Source organism: Lepidochelys olivacea, assembly GCF_965140295.1.
Source record: "Lepidochelys olivacea isolate rLepOli2 genome assembly, chromosome: 9".
Taxonomy (NCBI): Eukaryota; Metazoa; Chordata; order Testudines; family Cheloniidae; genus Lepidochelys; species Lepidochelys olivacea.
The window spans coordinates 38,058,060-38,071,703 of NC_140419.1; the positions used below are offsets into that span (position 1 = coordinate 38,058,060).

Below are 13,644 nucleotides of genomic sequence, written 5' to 3' on the forward strand. Positions count from 1 at the left end.
GTGTACTCTTTGCCAAACACTCCCAGGAATTCTCATTCGGAGCTTGATTGTGTAACTGTTACCCATCTAGGTGAGCCCTTAATCACATGAGTATTTTATTTATGCCAATAGGACTGCTCACCTGAATAAGAGCTTGCCAACATGAGTAAGGATTGCACAACTGAGTCCTAAATCTTCATCGGAATAACTCTATTTCATGAAGGCTGCTTATAATCCCAAATGATAATAAATTAGAAAGAAGTAAAATGGCTATAGATTGACATTATGAAGCCAATGACATTCCAAAAGCATTTTGAAATAATTAAGGTCTCTTTAACCTCAACAACTTTAAATAACCTTTAAATCAAATGTCTACACAAACATTTCTCATTGCCAAGCATCTGTGCCAGCACTGCGAACAACCGCCAGGGTTATAAAGTTATTTGCAAAGGTTTAGTGGTCACACCTCTACATCAAAAAGCTTCAGATTGCCTTTTGCCTGTCGGTATTAACAAGGCTGATTGCAATAATGAACTGTGCTTCCAGACATCTAGCAGAAATGGGCTCTTATATTTATTATTTTTGATTTGGTTATTATATGAAAAGCTAGAATACCAGACTTGACATTCTGGTATACAATTTTTTTCTCTGATAGATCTGTATCTCTTTTCACTTTTTCCCTAACCATCTTATCAGTGTCTATCAGTGTGTGTGTGTGTGTGTTTATATATATAAAGAAAAAAGTGCATCAAAAATATAGTTGTCTTCATAAATATTTTTAGGTGACCCAATTTTCTTTCTAGGATCTGACAGTGGTATATTATAAATTTCACTCTAACACTGAGATTTGAAGAGTATTATAAATAGCAGGGTAGCAACTAGTGCTTCTATTGTTATTGTTAAAATCCTGGTACATTTCATTTATGGTTCTTATCTGTTTATGCACTGATCTAGAGACTAGTGCTGATCAGAAAAGAAAGCAAAACTACTATCTATCCTCAGTTTGTCACATGTGCCTTGTAATAACAATCATAATGTCAGATTTTCTGCAATACAAATGAAGACTATCACCAATAAAAATAATAAAAGAACCCTAAACAACCAGAAATGCCTAAGTCTGACTCCATGCTATGATTTTTAGCTATGTGGATTCTAAAATGAGCTAACGGCCTGAACCTGTTCCCATTGAGGTCAATGGCAAAACTCCTGTTCACCTCAATAAGGATCAGTCCCCTAGCTTGCCTTTTACAGAACTAAACTATTATCCATATGTAGATGTTCACTTAGCACAACTTTATATAATGAGGAGTAAAATCTTACTCATAACAAATAAAGAAGGCAACAGTTATTCTCACATTACTAGTAATAAATTTCCTCAAGTAATTTATCAGCATATATATGAATACTCACAAGTCAGTTAAGAATCTGTAAATCCAAGAAGTGAAAGCTTAGGCACATCTGAAGACTTGTACTGGGAAGGAAACTATAGCAATTCTCTGGTGACTAGTCTGGTAAAGGTCCATCTTTTGTGCATTATTCCTTTTGACAACTAGACTATGAGTGCTAAACTTCCTAGTGTGATTTTACACTCCATTCCAAATAGCTGTGTAGGGCTTAAGGTGTGTGGGAGTTCAGTAAAGGGGCTTGCATTTTTGTGGGAAAGCACTTTTCAGAGAAGCTGGGTGATTTTTTTCCTCCAGATTGTGGAACTGCATACTAAAGGAAGAGCTTGTGTTTCCTTTTTTCCTTTTTCCATCTAAATGTTGTGCTGGGCCTCAGGAGGCCAGTGAACACACAAAACCACCTACTGAGGCTGTCACTTGACTGACAGCAAAAAGCTTCTGGGGAGATGGACGGACATGAGTAGGTGGACATGGAAAAATAAAGGACTGAAAAGATTAAATAAAAAAGACCAGAATGCTAGTACTAAAGCACAGCTCTTTACTGGTCTCTAATGCATTCATGGTTATTGTAATTGTTAGATACATCCGTGTCATGTAAAATAACTCAACAAATATGAATTAGTTTTAATGTCAAGATAATGTCAAATGTTTAACAAGAAATACACTAACTGCAAAAAATATTTAAGACCAACCTTATATGTAAATGCCCAAATATCTTAATTATATAGTCTGAGAATATTTTGGAATATTGTAATAAGTGAGAAAAAAGTAATATAAAAATATAAATAAAAAGTATACTATAAAAATAAAAAGCATAATATAAAAGTAATATAATGGGTAAAAATATTTTTAATTGAGTCTTTCAAAAACCAAAATCATCTTGAAATGTGTTCTTTGTGTATGTGCCTGTGCATCGATGTTTGTTGATTTCTAGACTTATAAACTCTTCTAAATACTTCAGTCACGGTCAACCTCTATGAAATAGACATGACCAAACATTTAACACAGCACCATAATTATTACAACATGTGCTTCTAGTAAAAGTGGTTTCAAAAGTTTTGAATGTGAATAATAACACATAATAAGACATATAGAGCAAAGCTGGCTATGCTTTGCTAAGTTGCACTAAATTGGCTATCTAAATTATATAAACTTGATTATGGTGCAAACATGATTAGTCCCCATCAAAGTTGAATCACTTCTGATAGTGGGTCACAATAATATAACTAGGCAGGTTGACAACGGAGCAGATTGCTCTGTTAATAGGCAGTTTAAAAAAAAAGTAACAGATCCCAATTTCTGTAACAAAATGTTAAAGGCTAAATTCTGAGATTTTCCTTGTAATCTGGAGTTAATTTGGTATAATGTAACTGAGAGCAGAATTTGGTCTAAATATCAATTACACACGGTAGAGCTAAGATGAGTGTAGAGTTGTCATAAAAGATACAAAGCAAAGAAATTGTGATTATCTTGGCAGGGATTTTTAAGAAAGTTTACTTAGAACCAAAATATTGATGGTAGGGGACAGTATGGTGGGGTTTTGGTAGAATTGTGCATTTTTAGTGTATTCCATTTACAGTCCCTTTTTGCATTGTCTGTGGTGATTTTATGTGGAAACCCTTTATCCTAATAAATGAAAGTGATCCTAATACAATAAAATAATTTTTAAAATTATTTAAAAATATTGTGTAGCTCAGACTGATTTCTCTGACATTACCACAGAGGTCTGTGTTTTGTTAAGAGAAAGGGAGGCGTTTTTCCTGAATGTTTCATTACTGCCATAAAGTTTCCATTGACCTAGAGTGGATCTGTTGGATGTCTCTGAGGTATGGAAATAGAAATAGTAAGACTGCTTTAATTAATCATTGGCTTAATTTTTGTATAAATAGCCAAAAAGGAGATAAGCTCCGCCTCTCCCCACACATTAGGCCAAGAAACCTTATAGATAATTAAGCTCTGGAAGTACAACATTTTAAAAGCTGCATTTGCTTTGCAAGGACTATTTTCAAAGTTCCATTATCTGAACAGCCACTTAAAGGATTTATTTTCTACTGCAAGAATGAAGTATACTAGCTATCAGAGTTATCTTTAGGATACTGCTAGTGATGGATGTCCAAAATAAATGTTTGGCGGGAAACGTTCCCACTCAAATCCTGACTATAACAACCAAATTACAAAAACAACATTAACACACTTTAAAAATATATATATTAGCCATTTAAAAATGTTGACAAAAGTTATACTAACAGGTTTCAGAGTAACAGCCGTGTTAGTCTGTATTCGCAAAAAGAAAAGGAGTACTTGTGGCACCTTAGAGACTAACCAAATTATTTGAGCATAAGCTTTCGTGAGCTACAGCTCACTTCATCGAATGAAGTGAGCTGTAGCTCACGAAAGCTTATGCTCAAATAAATTGGTTAGTCTCTAAGGTGCTACAAGTTATACTAACTGGATCCTAAGAAACAAAAACAAAACATAACCACAACTTAGTCTCTGTCTTTGGATGCATAAAGTTATATTAAAATATTGTTTACAATTTTTTTTTAGTTACTTGCATTTGGAAAATGTAGATCTGTTTAATCATAAACCAGTTGATTCTTATTATGTTTCTGTCTTGTGTTTACAAAATAATCTTAGTCACACTTCAAAATCGACAGCTGTAGTTTTCTGAACAATCTTGCATCTATTGGCCTTCATTGAATAAACTAGAGTTAATACTCACAGCAATAATTCATTTTACATCACTCAACAAATATTTTTAAAGGTCTAGATTTGAGCCATCAAGTCAAGACATGTGACTGAAGATATTAAGGGCCTGATCCTGCACGCTTATTCCAACAAATCTCTGGCAGAGAGAATCAAACTCTGAGCCAATTTTGCATTTGACGTGTGCCCAAAATTCCTATTAAATTCAAAGGAAGTTTTGAAGGTACAAGTGATCAGGACTAGAGCTGAAATCCTGGAGACACAGAAGTCAGTGGGAATTTTGCCATTGACTTTAATGGGGACAGGATTTCATCACACATTTCTTGTCTTTGGTTCTTCCCATTAGACTTAACTATTACAGCTTTTGTGGGGCCCGATCGTGCCAAGATTTAATACTATGCACAGTGATTATTGTGCTAAGTAGACTCACTGAAAACTTGAGATGTAGGATCATCTGTTGCTGCTATGCTGTATTAGCAGAAAGGCCAGATTCTTCATTCCATATGCAGCAAAACTCTCATTAACCCCCAATATCAGCAATACCTTGATGCATAAGGTGAGTTAAGGATGGACTGCCAATCCCTATCAAGCCTAAACTAAACCTTAAATATTTTAATTATTTCTTTAGGCTGCAATTCTGCAAAGAGACTGAGCATTCCAAAACCATTTGCTTTCAATGCAAAGAAAGGGTGGTTAGTATCCAGCAGCTGCAGGGCCTTAATTAGCTAGTGTTTGCAATGCATTTTAAAGAAGAAAAGCAATATATATGCACCAATTATTGTTATTATTAATTATTATTCTTATATTTATTATTTATCACACAATCAGTGATTAATCACAGGTTTATACATATAAGGATTTAGTAACATTTTGCAAGCTATCACACTGGAATAAGTCATTCTGAGGTTTTTCTTTTATTCTCTTTTAAAAGGAAGGAAATATTCCCACTGTAAAGCAGAAGTTCAGACCGTTTTAAATTATATATACTTTTAAAGAGCATTGTTTACCATAGTGACACTGGCTAATAAACCAAATACCAAGGGATCTTTAAAAGCATGGGCTCATTGTAAATGTGCATTTAAAGATTTTTAAAAACTCTCCTGTCTGAGATTTTTCAAGGCAGTGCAGGGGTTCAGCCACAGATCTCCCATTAAAATTAAAATCCCCTGCACTGCTTTGAAAATGCCAACACATTCTATTTTTACCCACTGACAGAGGCTCTGAATCTCTGCTTTAAATATAAATAAATAAATAAAGGTGGGTATACGTGTGTGTGTCTGTACCTGTGAATCTCGTTAACCAAATGGTCCATAATATTCAGAGAATGAACAAAAACTTGATTTTTTTCCTACAGACCATAACACCTTCAAAAGAGCTGTTACATTTGCCCTTCCAGTGAGTGTTTACAGACTCTTGGTTCTGCAGATTATTTGTCTGAGGCAGGGGCTATTTTTTTCTTTTTAAAGTCACTGCATGTAACTGAGAAGGACACACTGATTCAAGGCAGCTGCAATGGGAAAGGTTTTGTTTAATATTCAGCATGCATATTCCAAAGGAGTGGGAAAAAGTCATATTACTACAGTTTCATTGCTTTTTTTTTTAAACTCCCACAGGCTGCTGTCCATGTGCATTAAAAAATGATTGGATTTACATCTTTGCGGAAAACTGAGGGCCTCATCCTCAGGGAACATTTCTGTTGGTGTGCAGGATCCAGCCTTGCGTTCATAAATGACACATGGTAATTGCTTTACATTTGTTTATTACATGTGTTTCACCAGAATCATTTGAAGGGGGGAAAGAGCAGGTGGTGATGGCATAGCGTTGGTTGGAAAATACCTGCCATTTGGTGCAATCTAGCACATTCTGAAGTGTGTGGGGGTGCTGGAGGGAGGAGAGAAGCCTCAGACATACCTTTGCTGAGCAAAGGAATAAAATTAATCTGTGGCAGGGTCCAGGGATGATTTAGCAGCACCCAGAGATCAGAATGAACTTCCCCAGCAGCAGAGAAAGGCACCATCCCCCCCTCTTCCCCTTTCAGTTAGAACACTGTGTTTGTTCATAAAGACCCAGATTCTGGTACACACTGGGCTGAGGCCCTCTTAAAATGCCAGTTAAGGCAATCCCCTTTGTTATTTATTTTTAATTATAAGAGGAGAAAACACCAGCTGAAAACTGTATATTTCAGCTGCATTTACTTGTAAATGTTAACAGCTAAGATTTGATTTTTTTTCACCTCTACTTTTTGTTACCATCGTCTTCTCCCCCTAGGAAAAAATGAGCCGAAATAGTCCAACCCACTTTTCCACCTCGCAGCCTACAGAGGCTGTAACTGGTGAGCTGTTAGCTTCTGGCAATAATGAAGGATAAGGAAATAATAAGGGTTGATCATAACTGATAACCTCGACAGTCCCTTTACCAGATCAGCAGTAGCAGGCACGAAAGCCTCCCTCGCGTTCAGAACTATCCCACATTTTGTTATTACAACACTTTGGGGGGAAAATCAGCTAAGTTTATATAGTGTGAGTTTTTCAACATACCTTTTCCCCTGATAAAATCACCCCTTCCACATTAACCTTTTGCAGCATTAAAAAAGTGCAGGGAACGAGTGAACGTGCTGCACATATTATGCAACCGTTCATTTCTAGGCACCAGAAAATGATTTGGGTGCAAGGACCTTAAAAAAAGAATCCCCATCCTTTGACTTGTCACGTTGACGTCTTTGTCTGGGTTCCCTGTTATCCCTCAATCCACGAGATGGTGCTGTTGGTTTATGATGAGAAACTCTTCGCGGGTGAATGAGACCAGCGCTTTCCTGAGAAGCCAGTCCTGAGCTTGGAGGACTGGGGAGGAAATCCCGACACCAGTCCATGCACTAAGGGGAAAACAAGCAAAAGGGCAAGAAACTGCCAACTTTTTTCCTCGTCCTGATTAGACGAGGATGCTCCAGAATAATATACATCAAAGGGCATGTCCTCGCCTGCCAACTATCAGCTCAGCTATTCAGTGAAGCTAATACACTCCTTAACTTAAAAGGAATAAAAGTGTGTGTGTGAGAGAGAGAGAGTGACAGACAGTTATTTGCAAATATCACAGGAAAAAGCACACTCTGCCCTGGCTTCCGAGGCATGACACTATTTTTTTGCAATGTGCATTAGCAATAGGGTTAGAGCTCACTGATCATCCTCCCCCGAGCAAAAGAAATGGGTTTGGATGTTGCAGATGCTGACGGCTTTGCGAGGAATCGCTGCGGGTGGATAGGATACGCTGCACCCTTCTCTTCGATTTTTCTATTTGAGTATCCTGCAAGGAAATCGCTGGAAACAAGATAAGTAGCGCGACTTTGAGGAGTTGTTAGGTTCAGGGAATTCTCATTTCTCAATCCCCTACTGTTAATGACAACCTGCACACTTCCTCCCCCTTTCTCATTTGTAGTTCGTCATACTTTGAATCCCTTTTCTTTTCGTTGGCTTTGAGGCAGAACGTGCAAACAAAATCTGTGTGTGCTGACATTTTTGCTGGATTAATGGAGACAGATCAAATATTTTACCTGTCACTAGACGCTCAAGAAAGTAGCGGGGGGTTTGTTTTTGTTCGTTTGTTTTGCTTCCCAAGGAAGAGATACTTATTCCGTCTTGGAGCAAGTTACTTGTGTGTGTGTAAGGAGGATTGGCGGCTGGGGGAAATCGCATGAAATTAACAGCTAACCTCTACAAAACAAAAATTCGATATACCCCTTTTGTACATCACTTCCCCTCCCAAATGTTTGCTAAACAAAATGCAGTCCAGAATAATACAGATCCAGCTCCTTTCGCGCCCATTTGCTAAGGAGTTTTGCTCTGGGGTTGAAAAGGTTTTTTCCTTAAAAACACACCCACACCCACACACACACCCACACCCCAAAAACTCAGCCCATTAATTTTAGGGCAAATTTACTTGTGTCCGGCGATCGCTTGTTAGCGCTTAAAGCTCAGGAGAGGCAGGGGCTTAGCATCATCGTAGCCACCTCCCCATCTGCCAAACCGCAGACAAGAGCCTTCAGCCACACTGTGAGTAGGACCCTGCTGCCTGGAGGGTGGCACAGGCCCCGCGCAAACCTATCGCCCCGTGCGGAGGAGCCCGGCCCGGGAAGCAGGTGGGGGCGGGGCCAAGTGGGGAAGGGGGGCGTGTTTGGGCGGCAAGGTGGGGTTTGAGCTGCCATGAGCTACTCCGACTGGCGAATAGGGTTGATGGACGGGCAGACGTCAGCCGCCCGCCCCGCCCCCTTGGCAATGTCTACAGCTTGCTGGCCTCCCCATTGAAGCATTTATTCCACTGGGATAGAAGCGGCTGGAGCGGCGCTGGCACGGGCGAGCCATGGCTGGGATTGTCTATTTCACCCTCTTCTCGCTCCTCTGGGGGATCTGCGGCGCTGTCACCGGCTCTCGGGTGTATCCGGCCAATGAAGGTAGGTGGGCAGCCGGGCTCAGGGCTGCGGGGGGCACTTGTGCCTGGGGCAGGTTGCGGCTTTGAGCAGAGTTCATCAGCGCGAGCCGCTGGGACCCGGGGGCACCGCGGGCTGGGCGCCCGCCCGCGCGGGGAGAGCTAGTGGGTGCAAGGTCCCCGCTGCTGCGGGGGTTGTGCGCTGGCTGCGGACTGGACTTGGTTCCCAGCTGGCTCGCTCGGCGCCTCCTCCGGAGACTTTTGTCCCAGCACCGGGCGAGGAAAGTTTTAGTTTTAGCTGACATCTGTGCAGCCCCTTGCGTGTGGACGGGCTCCGCGTACGCGCGTGGGTGAGCCGGCCCTGGGTTCGCAGCGCAGTGCGCCCTACACTGCTCCCCTCGCCGTGCGCCCACGCACCCTGTGCCAGGGACCAGCCCCCCGTAGCTGGGACCCTCTGGATCCGAGCGGCCGAGATTGCAAATCAATGAGTGACACTAAAATGTGCCGCGCACCCAGTTTCCCTGCCCTTCACGCGCCCCCTTTCTGGGGCGGTGGGATCGCAGCGAGAACTGGGGTAATTTCTTATTGATGAGTGCTGAGAGAGAGAGACGTGGGGCATTCCCTGCCCCGGGGACGGAGGGGGCGCCGGTAGGAGGCGAAGCTGCAAGAGTGTTGCAGAATCGCATGGACCCACACATGCGCTCCCTGCCACGGACCTGGGCACATCTGGCTGCAGAGGTGCTCTGAGACTTCTCTCCGAGCCGGTGCCCGCTGGAATCTCAGCTCTGCTGCCACCGGCCCCCAGAGTAGAGGACTGAAGGACGAAGCCCTGTGTTAGTTAGCTGTGGATTTCATTGTCCTGTCCGCATTCCCCCTAACGCACCCTGCCTTTTTGAAAATTAAAGACCTGGAAAGAGGCTCTGTCTGTGACACAAACGTGGCTCCCAGAGTTTAAACTTGAGAGGAGAATGGAAGGAGTTGCAGATGAAAAGCCGCTGCTTAGAGCTGCTGTGGGTTACTCTGGCCTCTTCCCCTCTCCCCTTCATTTCGTGTCTCCTTTTGATTCTCCTCACGTTTCCTTTTCTCCCCCTTTCTCCCCCCCCCCCTTTTTGGGTAAATTGGGTTGCATTGTTCCCTTTGTCTCTCTAATCCACCTTACATTAATCCAAATGAATGTAGCCGGTTTTTCTCCAGGGGCAAAAAGAAGAATGAGGGGGAGTTTTGAGAAGGAGATAGCTACATTTAAAAATAGTTACAGGACTAAATGGCATCTTAAATCTACATCTGTCTGGAAGGAAAGAGGGAAGGTTGGGAGAGGATGATTTTTAATTGAAGCTATTTAAAAAAATGCTCAAAGGTTCCACATTTGTCCTTGATGGCCATAAACAGCCAGCTTAATAATCGAGCCCTTCCTTTCAAATGGGGTTTGCCACTTCATTGTTCCAGGTGGAGCTTTAATTTACAGTGGTCTTCAGAATCTGTGGTTTTGCAGGATCACTGTGGTGAAAAGACCAAGTAGCTGGAATTTCATTGGGTCTGGTTTGGTGTCTATAGCTAACTCCATATTAGGTGAATGATCTTGTATTCTTTGCACATACCAAAATCACACTACCTTTGATGGGATTTTGGGGTAGTGCAAGGAATTGCAAGATTGGGCTACAGTCCACTTAAAATCACCTGGTTCTCCGTTTTTATTCTTAGAACTGAAGTGCATATGTGTGTGTTCATCTATCTACAAATACAGATTGGTGAACTCAAAACATTTTTTTTAAAAAGAGCAAACCCATTTTCCTGCCAGTGCAGAAAAACCTCCAGAACATGAGAACAATGTTATCTGACGCTTGTGATGTCACAAATGTGCTGAATGTTTAAGCAGTTTATTGTAGCCTCCTTCTAAAAAATATTCACCAATGTATAAGTGATATAAATATCAAACTGGAATAGCAAACAGAACAAATAAGGTGTTTATTTTGGTTTGAAGGGAATTCCATACAAAGTCACTTGTGGCTTAGCCATATTCAAGAGTCAGGAATTATGTGATCATCCTAAATCTTTTCCACTCTTTTGTGTAGTCTAATGTAAAATACAAGGTTTACAAAAAAGTATTTGGGAGCTCATCATTTGCAGTATATCTTTTGTCGTTTCTGGTTGTCTTTGTTTTTTAATTCAGAATTATTCCATCTAACAGATGGGTTTGAGTACTAATAATGTTAGATCATTATCCTTGGAACAAATTTTAACAGTTAAGAAAGTTAAACACGCTTTCAAAAATGCTCCAGGTTTAAAAGTGAGAGATGATCAAGTTAATGTAGATATTCACCTAACTGAAAAAAAGTTTTGGTTTTGCTCTAAGTTGGATATGGTCATGCTCTGCATGTATAGAAATGCTCGGGTAAATACTGTCTGTCATATTGACCTTTGGCAACTGGAAATTAATCTATTTTTTTCTGTCTTTCTGCAGTTACCCTGTTGGATTCCAGATCAGTTCAGGGGGAACTTGGGTGGATAGCAAGTCCTTTGGAAGGAGGGGTAAGTTCTGAATTACTATCTGATCAAAAGGGTAAAAGGGAATGATTAGTAAGTTTCTGCAGAGTCCTAATGGCTCGATTATTGTTTGTGGTAAGGAGGTCAGATTTTTTCCATGCCTATGAAGTGAATTACACTTTGTTGGAGAAACCCTATACTCCCTTCGGATAGTTCTATCATTGAAGAATTAGAAACCAAAAGGGCAGAAAAAGGTTTCAAAATTAGGAGATTGGTCAAAGCATGGACTTAGATGCCTATTTAAAACTGAAATACCAACAAGAAATGTGATCTGGAGACCAAACTGGAATCCACCCCTGTAATTGTTCTATCCACGGACAGTCTCTGTTCAGAGCAATTGCTGTTCTATTTCTAAATTGAGTGTGTGGTGTGGGGGGAAAAGGAATCAATAGACAAGACAGACCTTTCTTATGGCGTGAAGGGACAGTAGTTAAATAGATTTATTTCAAAGTGTAAACAATATTGCAAGTTTTGATCCCTGTACAAATAAACCCCAATCTCAGATTTTTTTAGGGTTTTCTTTTGTACAGTGGGCAAATCATATGAATTTCTTTTGAGGACCCTATAAAAAGAGTAGTAACCAACAGTATGTTATGTTGCAGATCCTGAAAGGAAGGGTCACACATTTTGTGGTTGGAGTTAGGAAGATTTTAGCATAGTCCTTTGTATGCACAAACTGGCTGCTACCTGCAGTGAGCCCAATCAGGCAAGCTGCAGAGCACCTCTTGTGGGAAGCTGCTGAGACCCCTCAAATCCTCCAATGAAGAACTATATAGGAGCTGAGGGCACTTTGCACCTTGAAGGATTGGACCATTTAAGACTGAAAAAAATGTATCAGAACCTTTTTCTCTACAGGAAATTGTAAAAGTAAACAATTTAAGAAAAAATGTTAGTAATGTACATCCTGCTCCTATCAAATTAAAATACACTCAGATCCTTTTTAAAATTAAACAAATAAGTCTTCTTAAATACAAACACATGCTATTACTAAGTCAAAATGAGTGAAAATAAAGGGGCTTAAAGATAAATAGTTAGTATAAGTGGATTCTTCCAGTACCTAATGAAACACACTGTAGACTAACGTTCCCTCCGTGCCCCCTCCCCACCCAACTAAGAAGGAAAGGAAACAGTAGCAAATGGAAGGAATTTGAGGCCATTTATTTTAGTGATGCATTATGCATAAGCTTTGAATTAACCATAACATGGGAAAATGGAGGATTGTTTTGCCCCCCATTGTTGTTCTGCCTGAACTTGACTGTAGAACACTGCACAGTCCCTGAGACCATTTTTTAAAGAGAGGGGAAGTGATTGGCAGGCCTCTGGCGGTGTAGACAGCACACATTCACTGCTGATTGCAGGCAATTGCCCTCATCTTTTGACAGTGGGGAAAGGTACAGCTTTATCTCAGTGAGAGTCAGGCTTCCTTGTTAATTCTATACCCTGGAAAGGTCAATGATTCAGACAGAGCCTTTCTTATGCTTCACCAAGGGGTACCTACAGTGTAGATTAAAATATATTAAGAGTCTTTTAATAAGTCAGTAGCAGAATCGATGACCAAAGGAGCTCTGTATGTTTTTAATACTTACTTGATTCCCCCCCTCTTAGTCATCTTTGAAGACTCCTCTCAAGTTTGAGAAGGAAATGGGTACTGTTTTATTGTGGACGTGACTGGTTTCACTAAGCCGACCTATGTGTGTTCTATTTTTAATTTGGTAGTGAAAAATTTAAGAGTACATGGTCTGTCTGTGCGATAGAGTGCTTGGAAAGCATTTATTATAACTTCATAGGCTGCAAATTTATTTCAAAGCAGCAGAAAAGAACACCCTTTTCTCTTTCTTTTTTTTCTTTTTCGAAAAGAGCCCCTGAAGTTCTATCCTTCCAGGCCAGTTTGTTTTCTTTTTAACTGTGTGTAGCTTATTGTATGTACTTAAAAAAAACCTGTTTTATAGATCTACAACAGACCTTTAGATGTTAAGCGTTTTATTTGTTAATATGAGATATTGGAGGTAAAAATAGGGTATTGACCAATGAATAGAACTAAACATTATCAAATTTATATAGTAACCCTGGAGGAATTAAAGTATTACATTATAAATTTAATTTAATGAATTACTCTTAAATTTCACAGTTGAAAGAGAGGTTCTATTTCTGGAATGCTTTTCTGCGCATCATTAAACCATAAAATTAATTGTATTATAAAACTTCATTTTAGAGGGAAAGCAAAAAGATATTTCTTTGAAGACACATTTAGTGTTGCATATAATCTCAAGTGGTTGGAAATTTAGAACTCTAATTGTTTACAGCAGCCGACAGATTTTTAAAAAATTAAATAAGAAACAGATTTTTTTTAAAAAGGTCATGTATGTATTTTGCACTGAGGGCCTGATCCAACTGAATTTGGTTGTAGTCTTTCTATTGACTTCAGTGAGCTTCAGAGCAAATCCTACAACTACATCGTCTATTGTGTGAACATGCTAAAGGAAATCCCTTTGACAACTCTTTATATCTCCCCCCACCCTATCCCCTCACACACTCAGGAGGTAGTGCAGGCCATCGGAAGATAAGGAGAATGGAAAGTGATGGATCATAAAGA

General features: G+C 40.0%; 1 protein-coding gene across 2 annotated transcripts in view; it reads left to right on the top strand.

Annotated features, from left to right (window-relative positions):
• Window positions 1-8,380: 8,380 nt before the first annotated feature.
• The window catches only part of EPHA4 (EPH receptor A4), a 123,776-nt gene continuing 118,512 nt past the window's right edge, over window positions 8,381-13,644 (top strand). For both annotated transcript variants that reach the window (XR_014712904.1, XM_084638466.1), the window contains exons 1-2: window positions 8,381-8,532; window positions 10,969-11,036. Coding sequence is in view for 1 of the 2 variants with exons in the window: in XM_084638466.1 (XP_084494592.1) it covers window positions 8,442-8,532; window positions 10,969-11,036 (159 nt within the window). In the remaining variant the exon portion in view is untranslated. The remainder of the gene's footprint in view (window positions 8,533-10,968; window positions 11,037-13,644) is intronic.